The 19089-nt window shown below is 39.3% G+C and overlaps 1 protein-coding gene across 1 annotated transcript in view; it reads left to right on the top strand.

The window, feature by feature from the left end:
* ESR1 (estrogen receptor 1) overlaps positions 1–19089 on the top strand; it is a 210954-nt gene that overhangs the window by 166535 nt on the left and 25330 nt on the right. The window contains exon 6 of the mRNA XM_081093679.1: positions 15269–15402. Within this exon, the coding sequence (XP_080949805.1) occupies positions 15269–15402 (134 nt within the window). The remainder of the gene's footprint in view (positions 1–15268; positions 15403–19089) is intronic.

Below are 19089 nucleotides of genomic sequence, written 5' to 3' on the forward strand. Positions count from 1 at the left end.
GACTGAAATATCTTGATTTATAGTTTTAAACAATTATTTGCTACATTTCTGTGATGTTATTCTTCAGGTGCCCACTTACATACACTAAGGACACCTTTTACCTGTACTTTGTATTTATGACTTTTTCTGAAACCCTTTTGTTCTTTTCCTTTACACTTTCTTCTTACATCCTTTATCCCTCTCACCATGCCGTTCATTGAGTCTGTTTGGTGTTAGAGCCTGTCTGTTTCAGTCCATGTTTCTGAATATTTTTCCTTAAAATTCAAATTTATTTCTAAAAGTCTCAGTTCCTATTTTACTCTTTTATGTTGCCTGATCATGTCATTTCTGAAAATTCTTTTTCTAAAATGTGCAAATCTTCAAAGCTTTGTAATTCATTCAGAAATATTAGTCCATAGCTCCCATCTGCTTTGTAGAGAGCAGTTCCTCGAAGAGCTGAATTGTCAGAGCAGACCCAAATAAATCACAGATCTCATCCACACCGAGTTTTTACTAACGATTAGGAAAGGAATAAGACTAAAAATGGGCACAAATAAACAGCGCCTCCCTCGCTGGAAGGACTCGACCATTGGATGGAACTTCTAAAAGACCCTTTTTCTTCACTAAGATGCATTTTGATTTTTTGAGCTATAGACGATTGCTAAATATATATGATAAACGTTCACTCAGAGGAAGCAGTTCTTATATTTTGTTAGACATGCATATCGAAAGCCTATGAGATTAACTTTCATTCTTTGGCAGCTGTGTTTCATAAAATAAAAAATTCAAGGATTTTTTGTTTTATTTTGTTTTGATTTTTACCATGAGCAATTTAGACAGATTGATATAACCAGTTAAAAACATTTTTAGATCCCAGACAAGTAAAAGCTAAAGGAGTTCAACAGCACCAAAACAGTATTATAAGAAATCTGAAAGGGACTTAAGAAAAAATATGAAAAATCAAATGGCAATAACTACATACCTATCAATAATTACTTTAAATGTAAATAGATTAAATGCTTCAATCAAAAGCCATAGGGTGGCTGAATAGATAAGAAAACAAGAGCCATACATATGCTGCCTGCAAAAGAGCCACTTCAGATCAAAAGACGCGCCAGACTACAAGTAACTGGACGGGAAATGGTATTTCATGAAAATGGAAGTAGCAGTACTTGTAGTAGACACAATAGACTTTAAAACAAGGTGTAACAGGAAGCAAAGAAGGACCCAGCAATTCCACTTCTGGGTACTTATCCGAAGAAACCCGAAACACTAATTGGTACGGACATATGCATCCCTATGTTTATCTCAGCGTTAATTTGCAGTAGCCAAGATATGAAAGCAACCTATGTGTCCATCGATAAACAAATGGCCAGATAAGAGGTGGCACATATACACAATGGAATATTGCTCAGCCATGGAAAGGAATGAAATCTTGCCATCTGTGCCAGCATGGGTGGACTAGGGAGTATTAGGCTGAGTGAAGTAGGTCAGACAGAGTAAGACAAATATATATGATTTCACTTATATGAGAAACCTAAAAACCAAACAAATAAACAAAGCAGAACAGAAACAAAATCATAGCTACATAGACCACTTTAATGGTTGCCGGATAGAAGGGGAGTTGGGAGGATGTTTGACAAATGGGAAGGGATTAAGAGGTGCAAATTGCCAGTCCTAAAAAAGTCATAAAAAGTCATGGTGATATAGTGCTCAGCATAGGGAATTTAGTCAATAATATTGTAATAGCAATGCATTGTGTCAGATAGGTACTAGACTTATAGGTGATGCCTTTGTAAGTTCTATAGATGTCTCATTGCTACAATGTGCACCTGAAACATGAAGTATTGTATGTCAACCATCATTGAAATATTAAAAAAATTTAAAAACATTTTTAGATAAGAACTTCCCTTATTATCTTTCTGATATTCAATCTCATTGAATGTTTACAAGTTCTAATTAATCAATATACAAAAACCAAATATGTCTTTACACTAGCAACAAATATAGAACATAAATAAATACATATGTAATTAAATATACTTTTGTAATTATACATATGTGTTATAGTAGTAACAAAAACTATAATGTATTTGGAATAAATTTAATAAAGAAATTTCAGGAGCTCTATAGAGACAATTAGAAACCTTTATTGAAAGACATTAAGAGCATAAAACATTAAAATGAAAGCTATGCCATGTTTATGGCTGGGAAGATTCATTATTCAAAATATATCAATTCTCCACAAATTTACGTGTAAATTCAGTGCATTTCTAATAAAAATCTTGAGCTCATTATAAAATTTATATGGTAAAAATTCAAGTATAGCCAAATGATTCTCAAAACTAAAATTAAGGTAGGAAGACTGGGTAAAGAAACTATAATAATTAAGTTATATGGGCAGAAAGCTATTATAAATAAGACAATATGGTCTTATTGGCCTAGAAATGAGCATATTGACTAATGACATAGAAAAGAGAGTTCAGGAACTGACATTTAGGAAAAACTGACTTATGGTAGAGAGAACACTGAGATTTCAAGGGAAAGGAAGAACCCTTGCCTGACTGGTCCTGAAACAACTAGTTATCTGTATAGAAAAAAAATCCGACCCTACTTCCTAGCATGGGAAAAAATTAATTCCAGGTGAATCATGGACTTAATTGAGAGACAAAGCTAAAACATTTATAGGAAAACTAGAGGCCCGGTGCACAAAATTCGTGCAAGGGGCGTGGCCCTCGCAGTCCTGGCTGCCTTGGCCAGCCTGGCCCTCCCAGTCCCTCACAACCCCGGTTTCATCTGGAAGGTCATCTGGAAGGATGTCTGGAAGGTCGTTTGGCTGTTTGGTCTAATTAGCCTAGTAGCTCTTTATTATATAGGATGAATCTCAGGGTCAGGAATTATGTCTTAAAACAAACACAAAAACTTAACTTTTTTCTCTCTAAAAGTAAAAATGTTTATAAAGAAAATAAAAAGAAGGCAAGTTGCTGGAGAAGTCGCTATTTATTATGCTTTATAAAGTATATCTATTTTATCAAAATTCTTTTGTATGAACCAAATATTATACTGAAAAATACAGTAAGGAAAGAGAGAACAACTTAGCTCACACTGGCTTTCCCTTCGCATCCATCATCAGCTAAGTCAGGAACCTGCATCACTTTGCGTTTTCTGAAATGTGAAATGAAAATACTTGTGGAGGGCTCTCACAGATGCATTTAGAGTTGGTATGTTCAGGGAAATGGAATTGAAATGTCTTAGTAAGAGTCAGGGGCCCAATCCTTGAAATAGATGTTGGCTGAGTTTCTTGTAGTGTGTAATTACAACACAATAAGACTCAAAAGCATTTCAATAAAGTGTGGGTGGAAGAGGAACATGCTGCTTCAAGAGCTTCATTAGCTTTCTGCAGACTGGAGCTCTCCAGGTCGTTGGGAAGAACCCTGTTTACCTTGGTTCACAATCAGTTTGAACCATCATTCAGGCCTGGGGGTCAGAGTGCAGCATCAAGTCCTTGGGCATACGCTGGGCGCAGAAAGAAAGGATAAAAACCTTTTTCTAAAAGCCAAGAAATGGGTTCAAATTTTGTTTATTAGTTGTTTCCAGAAGAATATGTTGTAGTGCCAATCACTGATGAAATGGTAAGATTATACTTCGATCTCTGCTTTAGTTTCTTAAAGATGTTTCTGGTAAATTGGAGCAATGGCATTTGCCCAGTTTAGTGTTAGACTAAACATAGAATTTCTACAGGTACTTACTGTGGCCTGAAGCCTTGGAAATATTTAGGGGAGAGAGAGGGAGGGAGGAGGAAGAGAGAGAGAGAGAGAGAGAGAGAGAGAGAGAGAGAGAGAGAGAGAGAGAGAGAAAGATCTCATGAAAACAAATGAATAAGAAAACCAAAATCAAACATTGCCCTTTATGGTAAGGGTGATGAGAAAGACACATTTATCCATAAAGAATACATAGGTAATCTCTTATTTCTTTCCTAAAAATGACAGTATGCATAATTCTGGTTGGAGTAGAACACATTCATGTGGCCCTCAGTAAATTTTTCTTAATTTTTATTTCAGTTTCTAATAAGCATTTTTGAGCTATTATTGCTTTTCCTTCTCTTAGATGGACTTGCTTTTAAAAAGCCTTAGAGTCAACACTTCTATAGTATGAAGGCGAGTCTTAAGGGATGATGAGAATTTGACAATATGTGTCATGCATGGTTTATTATGCGCTACCCTGCGCATTCTCACATTTATCCTGGGAACAGCTTTTTGAGGATATTAAAAATATTATAATGCTCATATTTCCTCTGAGAAAATAAAGTTTATTGCTGTTAAACCTTAAAAGACTTGCTTACAATCACAAAGGTAGTAAGTGGCAGGATTGAGACTCTGCACTCCAATTTCAATGCTTAATAATTCCACCATTAATAAGTGATTATTATCATCATTTTCCTAGGCAGTAGGAACATAGGGAAAAATCAGATACAGACAGCCCTGTCCTGTGAGAGCATGTAATATATTGGAGGAGCACGGGGAGGACAGTTACATGAACGTAAAGGCTTACTATGCCAATAAAAGTAGATAAGTGACACATGCTTATGTGTAAGTGCTTATGGGTAGGGGTTGTAAGTGCTGTTTATGGGGACATACTTAGTGTAGACCTAATCTTAGAAGCGACAGTGGGGAATGGTGGATGGAGAAGCAGGAGGGATAACTACTGTGACAGATGAATGGTGTACTCCCAGAGCACAGGAAGAAGACAGGGGAAGTGCAGTGGGATATTCATTCAGTGTATGAATCTGGTCCCAGGACTGGCACAGTGTACTTGACCATTGAACAAACTTGGAAGTTTAGATGTCAAGTGCTTAGACCATACTTATAAGCACACAGTGAGAACCGAATAAATGTTAGCTCTCATTGTTATTTTAGTATACTGTTGGAGCTGGTGGTGGGGTAAGTTGCTGTGAGACTTTGTTGGTGTTAATAAAAGAGTATCAGTATTTTAAGGAGTTTGTTCACCAAAAGTGGAGCTTAGTAATTCAAGGTAATGAATTATCCTTTTATTTACCTTCTTGTAGATGTTAGTAAGTCTACAAAATGTTGAGTGTGTGAAGTATTATTTTGGATACGTAGCCATTTTGTATTTAAAAGTCACGGAGTCATTATTTTAGAGCTGAAATAGCATTTAAGACTTAGGGCAGTGACTTTGAAAATGTCTTCTGTGGATCCTTCTAAGAAGGTAACTAAGCCGTTGTCTTGAAGGAAGGAAGGTGTGTGGGTCTTTGGGACACCCTCACAGTCCTTCTGAAGCAGAAGCACTTTGTTCACATATCACTTTACTTAATAAGAACACCACTTCAAAAAGTACCATTGGTTTGGCCCAGCCGCCTTGTTTATAGATGTGAAAATGGAATTCCAGAAAGGTTAAGTGATTTGCCCAAGGTTGCACAGCTGTCTGCTGACAGAATGGGGTCAAGAAGACAGGTCCTCTCTTTCTGGTGCACTGTCCTTTACTACCTATTGCTACACAATGTGAGATTACTGCATTTTTCCGATATTAGCATAATCAAAAGAAACATTTAAAATTACACTTCTAGATCAGCACCTAATCAGTAGTTCTCAACCTTCTGGCCCTTTAAATACAGTTCCTCATGTTGTGACCCAACCATAAAATTATTTTCGTTGCTACTTCATAACTGTAATGATGCTACTGTTATGAATTGCAATGTAAATATCTGGTATGCAGGATGGTCTTAGGCGACCCCTGTGAAAGGGTCGTTCGACTGCCAAAGGGTCGCGACCCACAGGTTGAGAACCGCTGACCTAAATACAAGAGCTACGGGGAAAACAACAGCCAATAATTCACCAGATACACTTCCACTCCCTTCACCTCTTGGAAGCAGCTTTCAGTATCATTCGCCCATCTGCAAACAAATATGTTTGCTTTGTATCCATAGTTTTATTTGATTAAAAGTTAGATTGAGAAGCATGCAATGAAGTTAGCAAACATTATATGGACTCAAGGCAAAGACTGTCCATAATCAAAGAAAAGACCAAAAAGAGTGAAGGATACAGAGCTCTAGAAGAGTTGTACACATTTCCGAAAGATGTACTCGATAAAACAGCATTGTTTCACACAAGACCGGCCATCTTCTGCTGGCTCTATTCTCAAGCCTTGTTTGTGAACTGGCTTCCAGGAAGCAGTGTCATTCTCATAATGGATGTGTTCCAACTTCAGCATGAAAAGCCTGGAGATTCTAAGAGGAAGGCAGTTCAGGTCACTTCTAATTTTCAACTCAAGTGTCTTGGATTTCTGGGCTCAATGCTATGAGTTTGTTGGTTTCCCTCACTGGATTTCAAAGCAGCAAGACTCTTTGCTAGCCTTACACTAACCTTTAAAATAACTACCTCATTCAATTTCTTATCTTAGTTAGAAACACACACACACACACACACACACACACACACACACACACAAATGTCTTTTCTAAAAATGGAGTCCAGATGACCTCAAAATATCTTGTCACTCAGGCCTCAGTTCAAGTGTCACCTTCTCAAGGACAAGCTAGCTGAAGTTGCCCTTCTACCGACTTGCCTGCTGCTCACTGTTTTATTGCCTAAAAGCACTTACCACAGCCCAAGACGATCTTGTTCCTTGTTACTTGTCTGTTATCTGGCTTTATCACCAGGAGAGTAGGACCTTGACTAACTTGCAAAGTGCTTGGGATCTAATAAAAGGCTGGTAAGTCCTGGTTGAATGAATAACTCTAGAATCCCTGCAAGAATCCTAGGTCTTTAGCTTAGTTATTAGACTTCCAACACGCTGTATGAATATACGTCAATCTTCTCAAAGGATAGGAATGAATTAAGGTTTTATGTAAAAGGAAGAGGGAAATAATGGCATTATGGGGTGTTTTTTGGGGGGTGGGGGGTGGGGAGCTGCATTTCAATGGCCTTGATTAATGATGGTTCATTTTTTTTTTTTTTTGTACCATAAAACCAAATTTTGTGGTGCATTTTGTTCTGGACTTTGTGTGCATAAGAACTTCTGCAGTTGGAATGGCCAAGTTAAGAAATGTGATTTTTTTTTTTCTTCCTGCTATAGAGACTTGAGGAAATACTACCCCTGTGAGTCTGATCTTTGGAAAACACAAATCTTGATCACTCTTCCCTTAAATTTTCCTTGGAATTCTCTTCAAACTGTAATGGCTTCTCTTGGATTGGGGATGAAATCCACATTCCAGTTCACAGCCTTGGGGCCTTGTTTCCGCTGCTACCTCCTCAGGCCCCTTGTGCCTTGGTCAGCAAGGCCAGGGTACCAGGATGTTGACTTTCTTTTACTTTCTCAGACTCATCAAGCAGTTTCTTGCTTCCAAAACCTACATTAGTCTTTATGCTTGGTAAGCTCTTTCCAGTCCCTGCTAATTCCTATTTCTTTAGATTTCAGATTAAATGCCACCTCTCCAAATTGGTCTTCTCTGATACCCATCTTCCCCCATATCTAAAAGAGTCCCCTTGATGTACTTTACTCTAAGACCTGTACTCTTCCTTCTTGACATTTGTTGTAATGAATAGTTTTACTTCATTTTATTGGTGTGTGTTTTTGTGTGTGATAATGTGTATTTAATGTCTGTCTAAACTGTATATCACAGGAGTCAATGTTTTGCTCATTGCTGTACTCCAAACACTTAACTCTGTGCTTGGAGCACAGTAGATTCTAACTTGGTAAATATTTACTGAATGAATATTGGAATGAACAAATAAAATTGATCTTTGAGTTTCTAGTGTGTCTAGTACTGAGTCTGGCATATATAATTGACTCAAAAAATAGTGTACAATGAAACTTGAGTTAAATAAATGAAGTGTTGATCATGTCTTTTACAGGTAAACAATGATTATTTATTAAAAGTAGGAACCCAGCTCTCACATACAAACACAGCACTCTCTCTGTTTATTCATCTTCATTCCAGTTAATGAAATCAGGTCATCTAAGTAGAATGGAGAAAAACTACTTAATTGCTTTGTGTGTATAATTCCAAAGCATCTACATGAAAAGCAAATAACTGAGACATTTTTCCTTATGTCTTACATATTTGATGTATCTTAAAAGATCTATCAAATCTCCTTCTAGTTGGATATTTGAGTAGATACAACCATTAGACCATTCTCCTCTAGTGACTTACTTTAACTCTTAAACTGTATACACTGTCAAGCAACCTCAAGTGGAACATTATCTATAGAAGTGCAGAATTCCATCTCCTTTGGCAAAGCCATTCAAACCCAGAAGTGTGTTTTACAGATTCTGACAGAAGTGTCTGTAATAACCAACTCTAACCTCCTTTTTCTTTATCTTTTTACCACTTTAGCACCCAAAAGTATATGAAAAAGGGTGCATGTTAAGGCTTGTTTCTATTTATTGTAAAATATCTGTTGGCTTAAAACTGTTCTGATTAGCAGCCATCTGATGTGAGAAAAGTAAATAGCAAAGAGTTCCTTAGAGTCTTAACTCCTATATGGCAGGTCGCTTAATAAAGGTAATTGAACAGTAGATGACTAAGTGTTTGGCACTAATATCCAGACACATCTTTCATGCAGGTCAATCTAACATTTCCTGTGTACTTCTTTTTGCTCCAGCATGAACCAGGAGGGTCTAAATCCTCTGGGTGAGTAATAGGTGTATCAATTATCTATACTCTGTCGCTAGGATTGGAAGTAGGCTTACAATGACTTTTGCAAAGCTGAAGTCCACCGCTGGAGATGGCAGTAGAGAGAGACGAAGAGGGAATGAGAGTCCTCATGGCTTTGCGTTGGGACATGATTTGGGGGCATGGGTAGGGCCTTCATTCTGGAAGGGGTTGAGTATGGACTTTAGTATGTGTGATGGCCTTATAACCTCTGGCAGCCACTTCCACACTTTAGTCGTCAGCGAGTTAGTGCTTTAGCAAGGCAAGTCTCTGAAGGAGAATTTCATTTTCCTTGAGCTGAAAATACCCTGAGGATACTGCCTGAGGGAAGTGTTCTCTCTTTTCTTTTCGTGTTCTCTCTTTTCTTTTCTTTTCTTTTTTTAATTTATTTTATTGATTTTTTACAGAGAGGAAGGGAGAGAGATAGAGAGTCAGAAACATCGATGAGAGAGAAACATCGATCAGCTGCCTCCTGCACATCTCCTACTGGGGATATGCCCGCAACCCAGGTACATGCCCTTGACTGGAATCGAACCTGGGACCTTTCAGTCCGCAGGCCGACGCTCTATCCACTGAGCCAAACCGGTTTCGGCATCTTTTCTTTAATTTCAATCCTATATGAAAAAAATCTTTTTAGCTTTCTTTCTCTTTGCATTGGAATTCTATTTACTGGCCACTGATATTGACTGGCTTCTCTTGGTTGAGTCCCTTATGTATCAAATGACAACCACGACAATAATAAAGCTACACATGGGTTGAAGCTGAGAAAAGCAGAGAACTGGAAACTTTCTCCCTGCAGTCACACTTCCCAACTTCTTCAGCAAGGTCTGCTTGACTTGGGATGTGTCTTCTGAGAATTTTACATTTCTGAAATGCTCTAAATTGCTCCAGGCATTTATTCCTCAGCCTCTCAGTGAAGATAGTACTGGCTTTCATTTCATAGCAGCTCTTCTCAAGGTAATGGACTAAAAGTCATTTCCACTTGAAATCCAATCCTTCAAAATGAATCCTACAATATGGTTTTTGTCTCCCTTTTGTCAGAATAACTCTAAGAAGATGATCTTCTGATCATATTCTTAAAATTTATCTTATCGGTTTTTATTTTATTCCATTTTCCAGGTCATTCATATGCTCATTCACGCACAGAGTTAAGGAATTGGTTCAAGGTCACATAACTGGTAAAGGGATACATCAAGATTTGAACCCAGGCCGTTGGATGCCAAACTCTGAACTGCTTTTATCTCAAGTACTCAGCTTTGAGATGCAGCCATTGAAATTTTGCATTTTTCAAGATTTACTGGTATTGCCATTGCAAATGGTGATGATGTGTAGAACAGAAATTTGCCATTGAGTTTCACACGTCAAAGAGTCGCATTTGTAAACCTCTTGATTATACAAATATTTATGGATCCACAGCATCACAGTGTGTGTGCTGAGAGATTTTGTAGCAGCCAAAATACGCAAGTTTTTAAAATACAACTAAACCTGCCACTATTGACTTTAAACAGCATCCTAATTTGTAACCTTTTTTTCTAACCATACTGTACTTTTCTCAGGACAGCTAAGTTAAATGTTGATCTCCTGGGCTTTCTGTGCGTTTGTTCCTGTCCATAAGAGAGACTAAGGGGTAGCTTTCCATTTTGTAAGATTATTTTTGAAGATATGTAAGGGCAGGTTTGATCTGCACACCCTCATTAGAGCTCTTTATTTCCCAGGTGGAGGAATAAGTACCTAAGGGCTTCTGATAAACAGGCCTTCATTTCTATAGAGAAGGAACTTTCAGGATATTGCATAAACAAATGCTCTTGCAAACCCTCCTCCCCCCTCCACACCCCCGTTCCCCCCGCCCCCCCCTGCTTAAGTGCAAATGGACTGTATTTGAAGAGGACAAAGAGCAGAACAAGGTTTCCCCACTAGGGGATTCTAAGCTGCTCTGAACACCTGATGTAATTGGTGGAGGGCTTCATCCTTGCAGCCTGTCACGTCTCACAGTTGGAGTCCAAGGCTGGGCTGCTTGCTAAACTACTCCTGATATATGACTAAAGCTGTTCTTTCTTCAAAAATAAATCTTGTTCTTCCATACCCCATGTATTTCTCAGCCTCAGGAGCACCTCGTGGATTTAGACCAATTTTTACATTACTTAGTAATGTTACCACCAGATTTTCAGTAGTCAACCCATGTCTGATGCTGTTGATTCATCTGTTCCATCTGAAATTGAGTTAATTCTCTGGTCTGAATGGCTCCCTGAGGTTAGGATAGAACATTCTGGCAGCATTTCAACAAGGAAGCCCTGACCCCAAGGTGTAATGACCTCAGTGGACAGATGAGAAAGGGTTCCTCTGTGTTGGGCAGGTATCAAGTGTCTGAACACCCAGCAAGGTCCACATGGATTTGTTCCTGATCTTAGGGCTCAGTCACCTGTTCACTGGCTCACATGGCAAGCCCTTTCACCTGTGACGCTGCTAATGAGGGACCTACAGATACCACGTCATCAGTCAGTCATTTCCATGTGGGCAACATGTAGTGATTTACCAAAAAGATCATCAGGGTCAACAAAGAACATAGCACTTATTTATTATACCCAAAGTGTTTAGACCAAGGGAGTTTTTCCCATAGAAAGCACAGTGGATTTAGTCTTATGGAGACAACATAAAGTTCTTGTAGTCTTTTAGAGAACCCTGAGAAACTAGGGACTTCAGTGGAATAAATATTCTCCCAGGCGCCCTCAAAGTTGAGACTTCCAGCAGCAAACATGAAGCACTTCGCTCTGCATGGAAGCAAGCCCCAGGTCCTCCTAGCCAGCGGTTCTCAACCCGTGGGTCGCGACCTCTTTGGCGGTCGAACGACCCTTTCACAGGGGTCGCCTAAGACCATCCTGCATATCAGATATTTACATGACGATTCATAACAGTAGCAACATTACAGTTATGAAGTAGCAGCGAAAATAATTTTATGGTTGGGTCACAACATGAGGAACTGTATTTAAAGGGCCAGAAGGTTGAGAACACTGTAAATGTCTCAATGATTTATACTTAAGGTGTGAGCCCTCTGCGCCCTCTAAAGGACCACCACACACACAGAAGCTTTAGGGATGCGCCATACCCAGGCTACGGCTCCCAGTTTGTGCTGGAGGGCAAGCATTGTGTTGTGGACAGGTATGATGGGGGGAACTCACAGGCTGTGCAGTGGGAAGAAGCCGAGAAGAATGCTCTCTTGCTGAAAGGGTTAAGAACAAGCTTCTCAGGAGAAAATGTGGGAGACTATTGAAAAGGGACCAGAAGAACAGGGAACAGTTCAGACTCCGCTCTCAGTTTCTGAGCTGAACTTTTGCTCACAGCAGGTGAGCGCAGGCTCCCTCCCACACTGAGAGCTGCTCCCCTGCCGATGTGCAGTCTGTGAAGTAAACAGACGTTATACTGAGAAAGGAACATTTCTCTATTTTGGCTATTAGTTGTTATTTTTAAAGCTCTATCCTCCAAACCTTTTCCCCTCTCCTTGTTTATTTTTTCACTAGAAAGAAAATGTGCTTCTTAAAGAAAAAATCAACTACAGGACAAGAAAAACTCACTTCTAGTATTCTCTGTCTGATTAAGGCCAACTCACCTCTGGGTGTGACCATCTATCACCCCCTCTTGTGGAAGGTAGCATTTAACGTTTTCCTCCACCTACTGGTATGTAGAGCTTTCATACACCTGGATTTCCACCGTCAAAGCAAAATCTACCACAGCAATTGTTTTCTGGGTGCTTCAGGTAAAAAGGCCAACCTCTCCCTTGACATCTATGGATTGATTTATCAATCCATAACTAATAGTTAAATATCGACCCTGCTGTGTGCCACATACCATTCTAAGCACTTTATATAAAATCCCATTTACCTTTATCTAAGAATATTATATCAGTTGCTTCAATATTGATGTGGGTTAAACTTGGGGAGATTGACATTACTTGGAAGAGACTTTCTAGGCCTTTTCTGGGGAATGCCTCCCGTTGTGTTGCACCTGTCTTTCTCCTTGTCTATTTTGTCTCTGTTCTGGGTCTTCATATTAACGAGGCCTATGCCTAATGCCTAGCTCAAAGCCTGGTGTAATGGGCCCTCAATCTTTCTTTTTGAATGGCTTAAAGTGAAGCAAGACAAGAAGACAGAGAAAATCTTATTGCTGGAATTCTTTCTTCTGGTGTAGGTGGTGTGGTTTGACTTAACAGTTTTGAGACCTAATTCCCTTATTTGGAAAGTGGAAATAATAATACCAACCTCAGGGGGCAGCTATAAGAAGTAAATAAATTTTATCAAAAGTACTAGCATATGTCAAGTCAGCGCGTTAAAGATGGTTTATTCCATAAAGGTGTTAAGAAAACTAACTAGCTGCCTGGGAAAAATAGTAAGTTGAATCCCTGTCTCACATCTTACATCAAAGTAAGTATCAAATGATAGTTGCACGACTGTATAAATGTACTAAAATCTATCGTATGGTACACTTTAAATGGATTCTTTGATAAGTAATGATATCTTAATAAAGTGTTTATAAAAAATAAAATCCAGAAGAGCAAAGATTTAAACATAAAAATATATACTAGAACTATACTAGAAAGGAACATAAGACAGAAATATTTTATTTATGTTATTGGAAGGGAGAATGACCTTTTCATGCAAGAAATGTTATTTTAAAGCCATAAATGAACAGTTTGATAAATATGTTTATGTAATGACTAGAGGCCTGATGCATGAAATTCATGCAAGAGTAGGCCTTCACAGCTGTGGCTGCCTGGATCCCTCCCTTGCAGCTGCGGCTTCATCCCAGAAGGACGTTTGGTCTAATTAGCATATTATGCTTTTATTATTATAGATTAAATGTTTGCAGAAGAAAATACCAGAAACCAAGTCAAATGAAAACATGACAAATCATTAGAAAATCATTGAGAGCACATAGAACAAAGTGATAACTATTACAATATATAAAGAGCTCTTAAGAATCAATGTGAACATGACTAATATCCAAGAGAAAAAGGAGACCTCTCAGAGAAGGTGCTTACAACAATATATTCTCCTACCAACAGCCTGTTGGTACAAGCTCTTTGGAAGCAATTTTTGAACCACTTATCAAAGTTTTAAAAATACTCCTCTGATATCGTGATTCTACTTCTAAGAATTTATTCTATAGCTGTCTATAGATGTGCCCAAAGACATAAGCATAAAGGTAATCATTGCAGGAGCTGTTTGTAATGGCAAAATACTAGAAATCAAACTAAATGTCTGCCAATAAAAAAGTGGTTAAAGAAATCACAGCTTTTTTTTTCGTGGTGAAAAACTATGCAGTTTTTAAAAACAGTTGAGGAAGAACTTCAAGATATTTTAATTAAAAACAAAACAAAAACAATACTGGGCAATGTGTTCAGTGTTTATGTTTTAAATTTGTATATATCTCATAAATATATCTTTGCATATGCATAGACTATTTTAACTTCTCCCTGTCCTTCTTGATTACAACATGCCCCAAATTGAGCCTGTGAACGAAAAGATGAATGAGTTCCTTTCACATATATCGTTTCATTTAATTTCTGCAACAAGTGCATACAAATGATACTAAGATAGTAATTTATTTTTAAAATATTACATGTGATGAATTACATGTCATGTTGTGAATGTTAAATTCTTGAGGCCAAGGCTCTGTTGCATCGGGAAAAGCCCAAACTTCCTATTGTGATGTAGGACCTTCTTCCTCACCTGACCATTTCCTTCTTTCTCACATTAATCTATCTCTTTCTAGCACACTGCTCAATATTCTTTCATTTGTTCCTCCTTTCCACATTTAGGACCTTCTTCCAGTGATTTTTCAGTGAAATCCTACGTTCTCTCAAAGTGTTACCTCAAATGCCACCTACTAAGCAAATTCTCACCTGTCATCCTCAACAACATCAATAGTTCCAGTTCAGCTAGAGCCCATAATTTTCAGTTTCTTCTCTACTTCAAAAGCACTCTATATAAGTCTGTTATACTTGATTATGTTATTTCAAGGCCATGAACATATTGAAACTGGAGGCCCTGTTTTTTTGTTTGTTGTTTTTAATTATTGATTTCACAGAAGAAGGGAGAGGGAGATAGAAACATCAATGATGAGAGAGAATCATTGATCGGCTGCCTCCTGCATGCCCCCCACTGGGGATCGAGCCCACAACCTGGGCATGTGCCTTGACCGGAATTGAACCATGATGTCCTGGTTCATAGGTCGATGCTCAACCACTGAACCACACCGGCCGGGGTGGAGGCCCTGTTTTTATTCCCATAACTACCACGATATCTAGAATATAGGAACAGTTAAAAAATATTAGAAAAATCATTAACCTCAATCTTAATAATATTTTATTACCCATAGGTTGAAGAATGCTATAATTAACATGCATATTTGGGGAATGAATATTTGAAATGAAAATGGTTTATTCGTGGGAAATCTTTTTGCCTTGCTTCCTAGAATTAAAATGAATGTTCATGCTCCATAAACAGAATGGCTACAACTTTTTTCATACAGATTTGGAGCCAGCAGATTTTTATGAATGTGAACCTTATCGTACCTTCTGGAACTTCTATGTTCTTTAATACTTTTTTTTCTGCGTTTTCATAGGAACCAGGGGAAGTGTGTAGAGGGCATGGTGGAGATCTTCGACATGTTGCTGGCTACATCATCTCGGTTTCGCATGATGAATCTCCAGGGAGAGGAGTTTGTGTGCCTCAAATCCATCATTTTGCTCAATTCTGGTGAGTTGATAACACGTGAGCATTTAATTCTCGGTTACTGAAAGAAATATGTATTTTCAACCAGATGCAAACTACCTGCTACAAAGGCATACTAATAAATTGAAGGGAACCACTGACACACATTTAAAACAATCTATTGGCATTGTTGACTACTTACTGAGGTGGAACCTCACTGTTTCAATGTGATGAATGAAAAACAAATTGAATTGAATGAAAAAGGCATGGAATTAAATGACCTTTTTGTTGAAATAGTTGTATCTTTTGGTAAATATTGGGGGTGTTTTTATTCAAGTGATTCATGTATAGACATATGGCTATTGACCAGTAGTTAAAGTTACACTGTTTAAAAAATGGTGACCAATTCCAAGTTCCAGATCATAAGGAAAGAAGCTTATTTGAGACAGACTATATTTTTGGTCAAAACTGATTAGCTGAAAAATATAACTGGCTCAGAGATAGGAAATCCTGGTCCTAAGACAGAGGCAGATGGAATGCAGTAAATTGGACCAGCTGAAAGGGAGTTTTTTCATTGGTCTTTGGTATCTCATTCAACTGTTCCCTCCTATTTATTCATTGGAAAGAGCTCAGCTGAGAACACATCTTTTTTTTTTTTTTTTTTTTTTTTTTTTTTTTGGAGTGAGGTTGGCTCTATTATAAAAAGTCATTTCAGGTCACCAGATGGAAATCATGGCTCAGCCTGAACTAACACCCTGACTCCTCCCACCCCCTCAGTATTTGGCCCTAAGCACTAGCTCTCCAGCCTGTGGGACCTGAAACTCAACAATTGGGTGTCCGCTGCAGTGTAGATGCCCTTAATCTGGACCTTTACCCCTAATCCGTCGCCCTCCTTCATGCCTCAGGCCTCATTCTTACATAGAAATCATAGGTATTTTAAAGCCCTGGCCTGATTTAGATCTCCTTCCTTACACCAGTAGGTCCTATCTCAAATTTCCCGATAACTGAACCAACAGTCTGTATTGATCACGGGTAGAGAATCAGCACATCTTTCTCTTTTCAGATGTTTTGTCTCTTCCTGATGATTGGCAGTCCCTCCCCACCCCCCACCCTCCGAACAATTTTCCACTTCTCTTCCCCACCAATGCTAGTAACCAAATCACTTAATGGTCCTCATAGTAATCATTCTCACTTATCAACAGATAAATGGAAATCTATACTATTCCACTAGACAATGACAGGGCTACAGGATGAAGTCACATAAAACAATAACGTGATCTATACTGAGGCAGTGATTAGGACTCCATTCAAGTTTCTGGTTCCACTCACATGCATTGTGCTTTTCATTTTAGTCATTTGTCCTGGACATTGCAGGGCCCAGACCCCTCCATGGCTGTTTAGTGGATGAGTGTTCTGGGAGCCGTGCCACTCGGCTGCCCGGTGCCAGGTCCTGAACCGGCTCCTTCTTCGGTGGAGTGCTGGCACATGCAGGCAATCTGCTAACTTCAGGGAAAGCTGGCCTGTCAGTGCTGGGACATTTTCCCCACTGTTACCAGGCAATAATACCCCAGACAGGAAGTGACACTGGCGAGCTGTAGAGTCAATGCAGTAGATGCTGTGGCCTTGGTAACCAAAAGGGTTTCCTTCGATCCATATAGCTTTTTCCTACATTATCGTTCCTATGATTGGGTGTTGTTGTTTTTTTAATTTAATATTATGTTTAAAAAGGCAAGACTTTTGCCATCAAAATTTTGGATTGTAGACCCATGTTTTTTAAGTCCCAGAGAGAAAAAGATATCTTTCAGCCCTCGTAGGAAAGTCTTTTATTAAGACTAGCACCAGAGCCTGGCTGGTGTGGCTCAGTGGTTGAGCATCGACCCGTGCAGGAGGTCACAAGTTCAATTCAAAGTCAGGGCACATGCTCAGGTTGCGGGCTTGATTCCCAGTAGGGCATGTGCAGGAGCCAGTGGATCGATGTTCCTTTCTCATCGATGCTTCTATCTCTTCTCCCTTTCCCTTCCTCTCTCTCTAAAATCAATAAAAACATATTTAAGAAAAAAGACTAGCACCAGAATCTCAAGCAAGGATTTCCCACTGCAGAATTGCAGAATTTGGACCTCCACCTTACACTCCCCCCCTCCTCCCCCTCCCCCACACACATGAGTTCAACGTTCCTACTGAATTCTCCTTCTTTCTCAGGATCTGCTGTGAGCTTCCCCTGCACTTGAAGGGTTGGCACACCATTTTGGAAATGCAAGGCATTGCATACTGACAGAGTTTAACAGCTGTCTTTTTTTGTGAGATAGCAGGGCGATAGCTGGCTCGAGAGCAGTAACAAAACAGAGGCTGTCGCTCAACCTGGAAAAAGAGAGATCACTTTTTCCACTCGCAAAGCGAGCTGTGTTTCCGAAAAGCAGAGCTGCTGCTGGGCATAGCTCCTAGTATCGCATATTGTTCCTGAGAAATAGAACAAAGAGGACAGGACTTGGAAACAGGATCATATATGGTGCTAGATCCTTTTTCAGAGTGAAAAAAGCAGTCGGTCAGATGGAGGTCACCATCATCACCTCTCAAGAGACATACAGAGTGGCTCACACTCCAGGACTGTCTGACAGAAGCTGAGCTGGAAACGGTTCAGGAAACCTAAACCAGAAGGTTTTTGTGATCCCTGGGAAACCAGACCTCAGTGAATGAAGGAACCTTGGGCTTTGTGTGGACATCCTGTCACCCAAGTCTGAGGAGGTTGTGTTATGTTGGCCTTGACTCTGGGGCAGAGGCACTAGGGAGTTGAAAGGTGGTTGTGAGGACCTGCTAGGAATGTTTTTCTGGAAATCTTGAGAGGTTCTCCCAAATGCCAAAATCTCCACGAGAAGCCCCTTTTGCAGCTGTTAGGGAGCAGGATCATCATGATTTCTGCCTCATTTGGAACAGTTATTACTTGGCTTGAGAAGGCCTAGAATCTTCCATAGGACAAAATCTGTTTGTTTTCTACTCTCCACCAAAGGGCAGAGGCATTCCTTGTTGATTCGAAGATGCTGTAGCAAAGTCAATGCCAGCTTCAAGGCACTCTAAGAACCAGCTGGACAGAGCTCAAGAGGAGGGCAAATGAGAACAGAGCAGATGAGCACAACACAGAAGGCTGAGAGGGAGGGTGGGGAGCTGGAGCTATAGAGGGGGTGGGGCAAAGGTGCTGCACTTGCTCACGGTATTCCTTCTACACAACGTGACTTCAGTTCCTCTTTATAATTCCAGTATTTCTGATCCTTCTCAGATCTCATCTCATTCAGGAAATCTACTACCCACGTTCCGAATGAGCTTTTCTTCTCTAGACTATTGTTGTTCTCACAGTCAAGACCACACAGTCTAGCATTTGGTCAGTTGGTTGTCTGATTTCATTCATTTATTTAATAATTCAGCATTTACTGAATTCCTACTACAAACTTTATGTCAAATATATGAAAATCTATGACAATTTTTTTTGTTTTGTTTTGTTTTACTTCAACCTGGATTGGTTCTTTATGCACAGATGTCCTCATTTCCCTATAAGCCATGAATCTCTTTTTGTGTATTCCTCACAGCTTTTAGCCTGTGAATGGTCAACAAGTATCCCACCATTCATTTACTTAATAGATGCTCATTTGCTGGACACGACCAGGAGCACCTGGCAAGTCCCCATGTTCCCAGGCTGTATCTACCGTTGTAAAACCTATCCTTTTTCAGCATACTGTAGAT

The sequence above is a fragment of the Myotis nattereri genome (assembly GCF_964212035.1).
Source record: "Myotis nattereri genome assembly, chromosome: 6".
Classification (NCBI taxonomy): domain Eukaryota; kingdom Metazoa; phylum Chordata; class Mammalia; order Chiroptera; family Vespertilionidae; genus Myotis; species Myotis nattereri.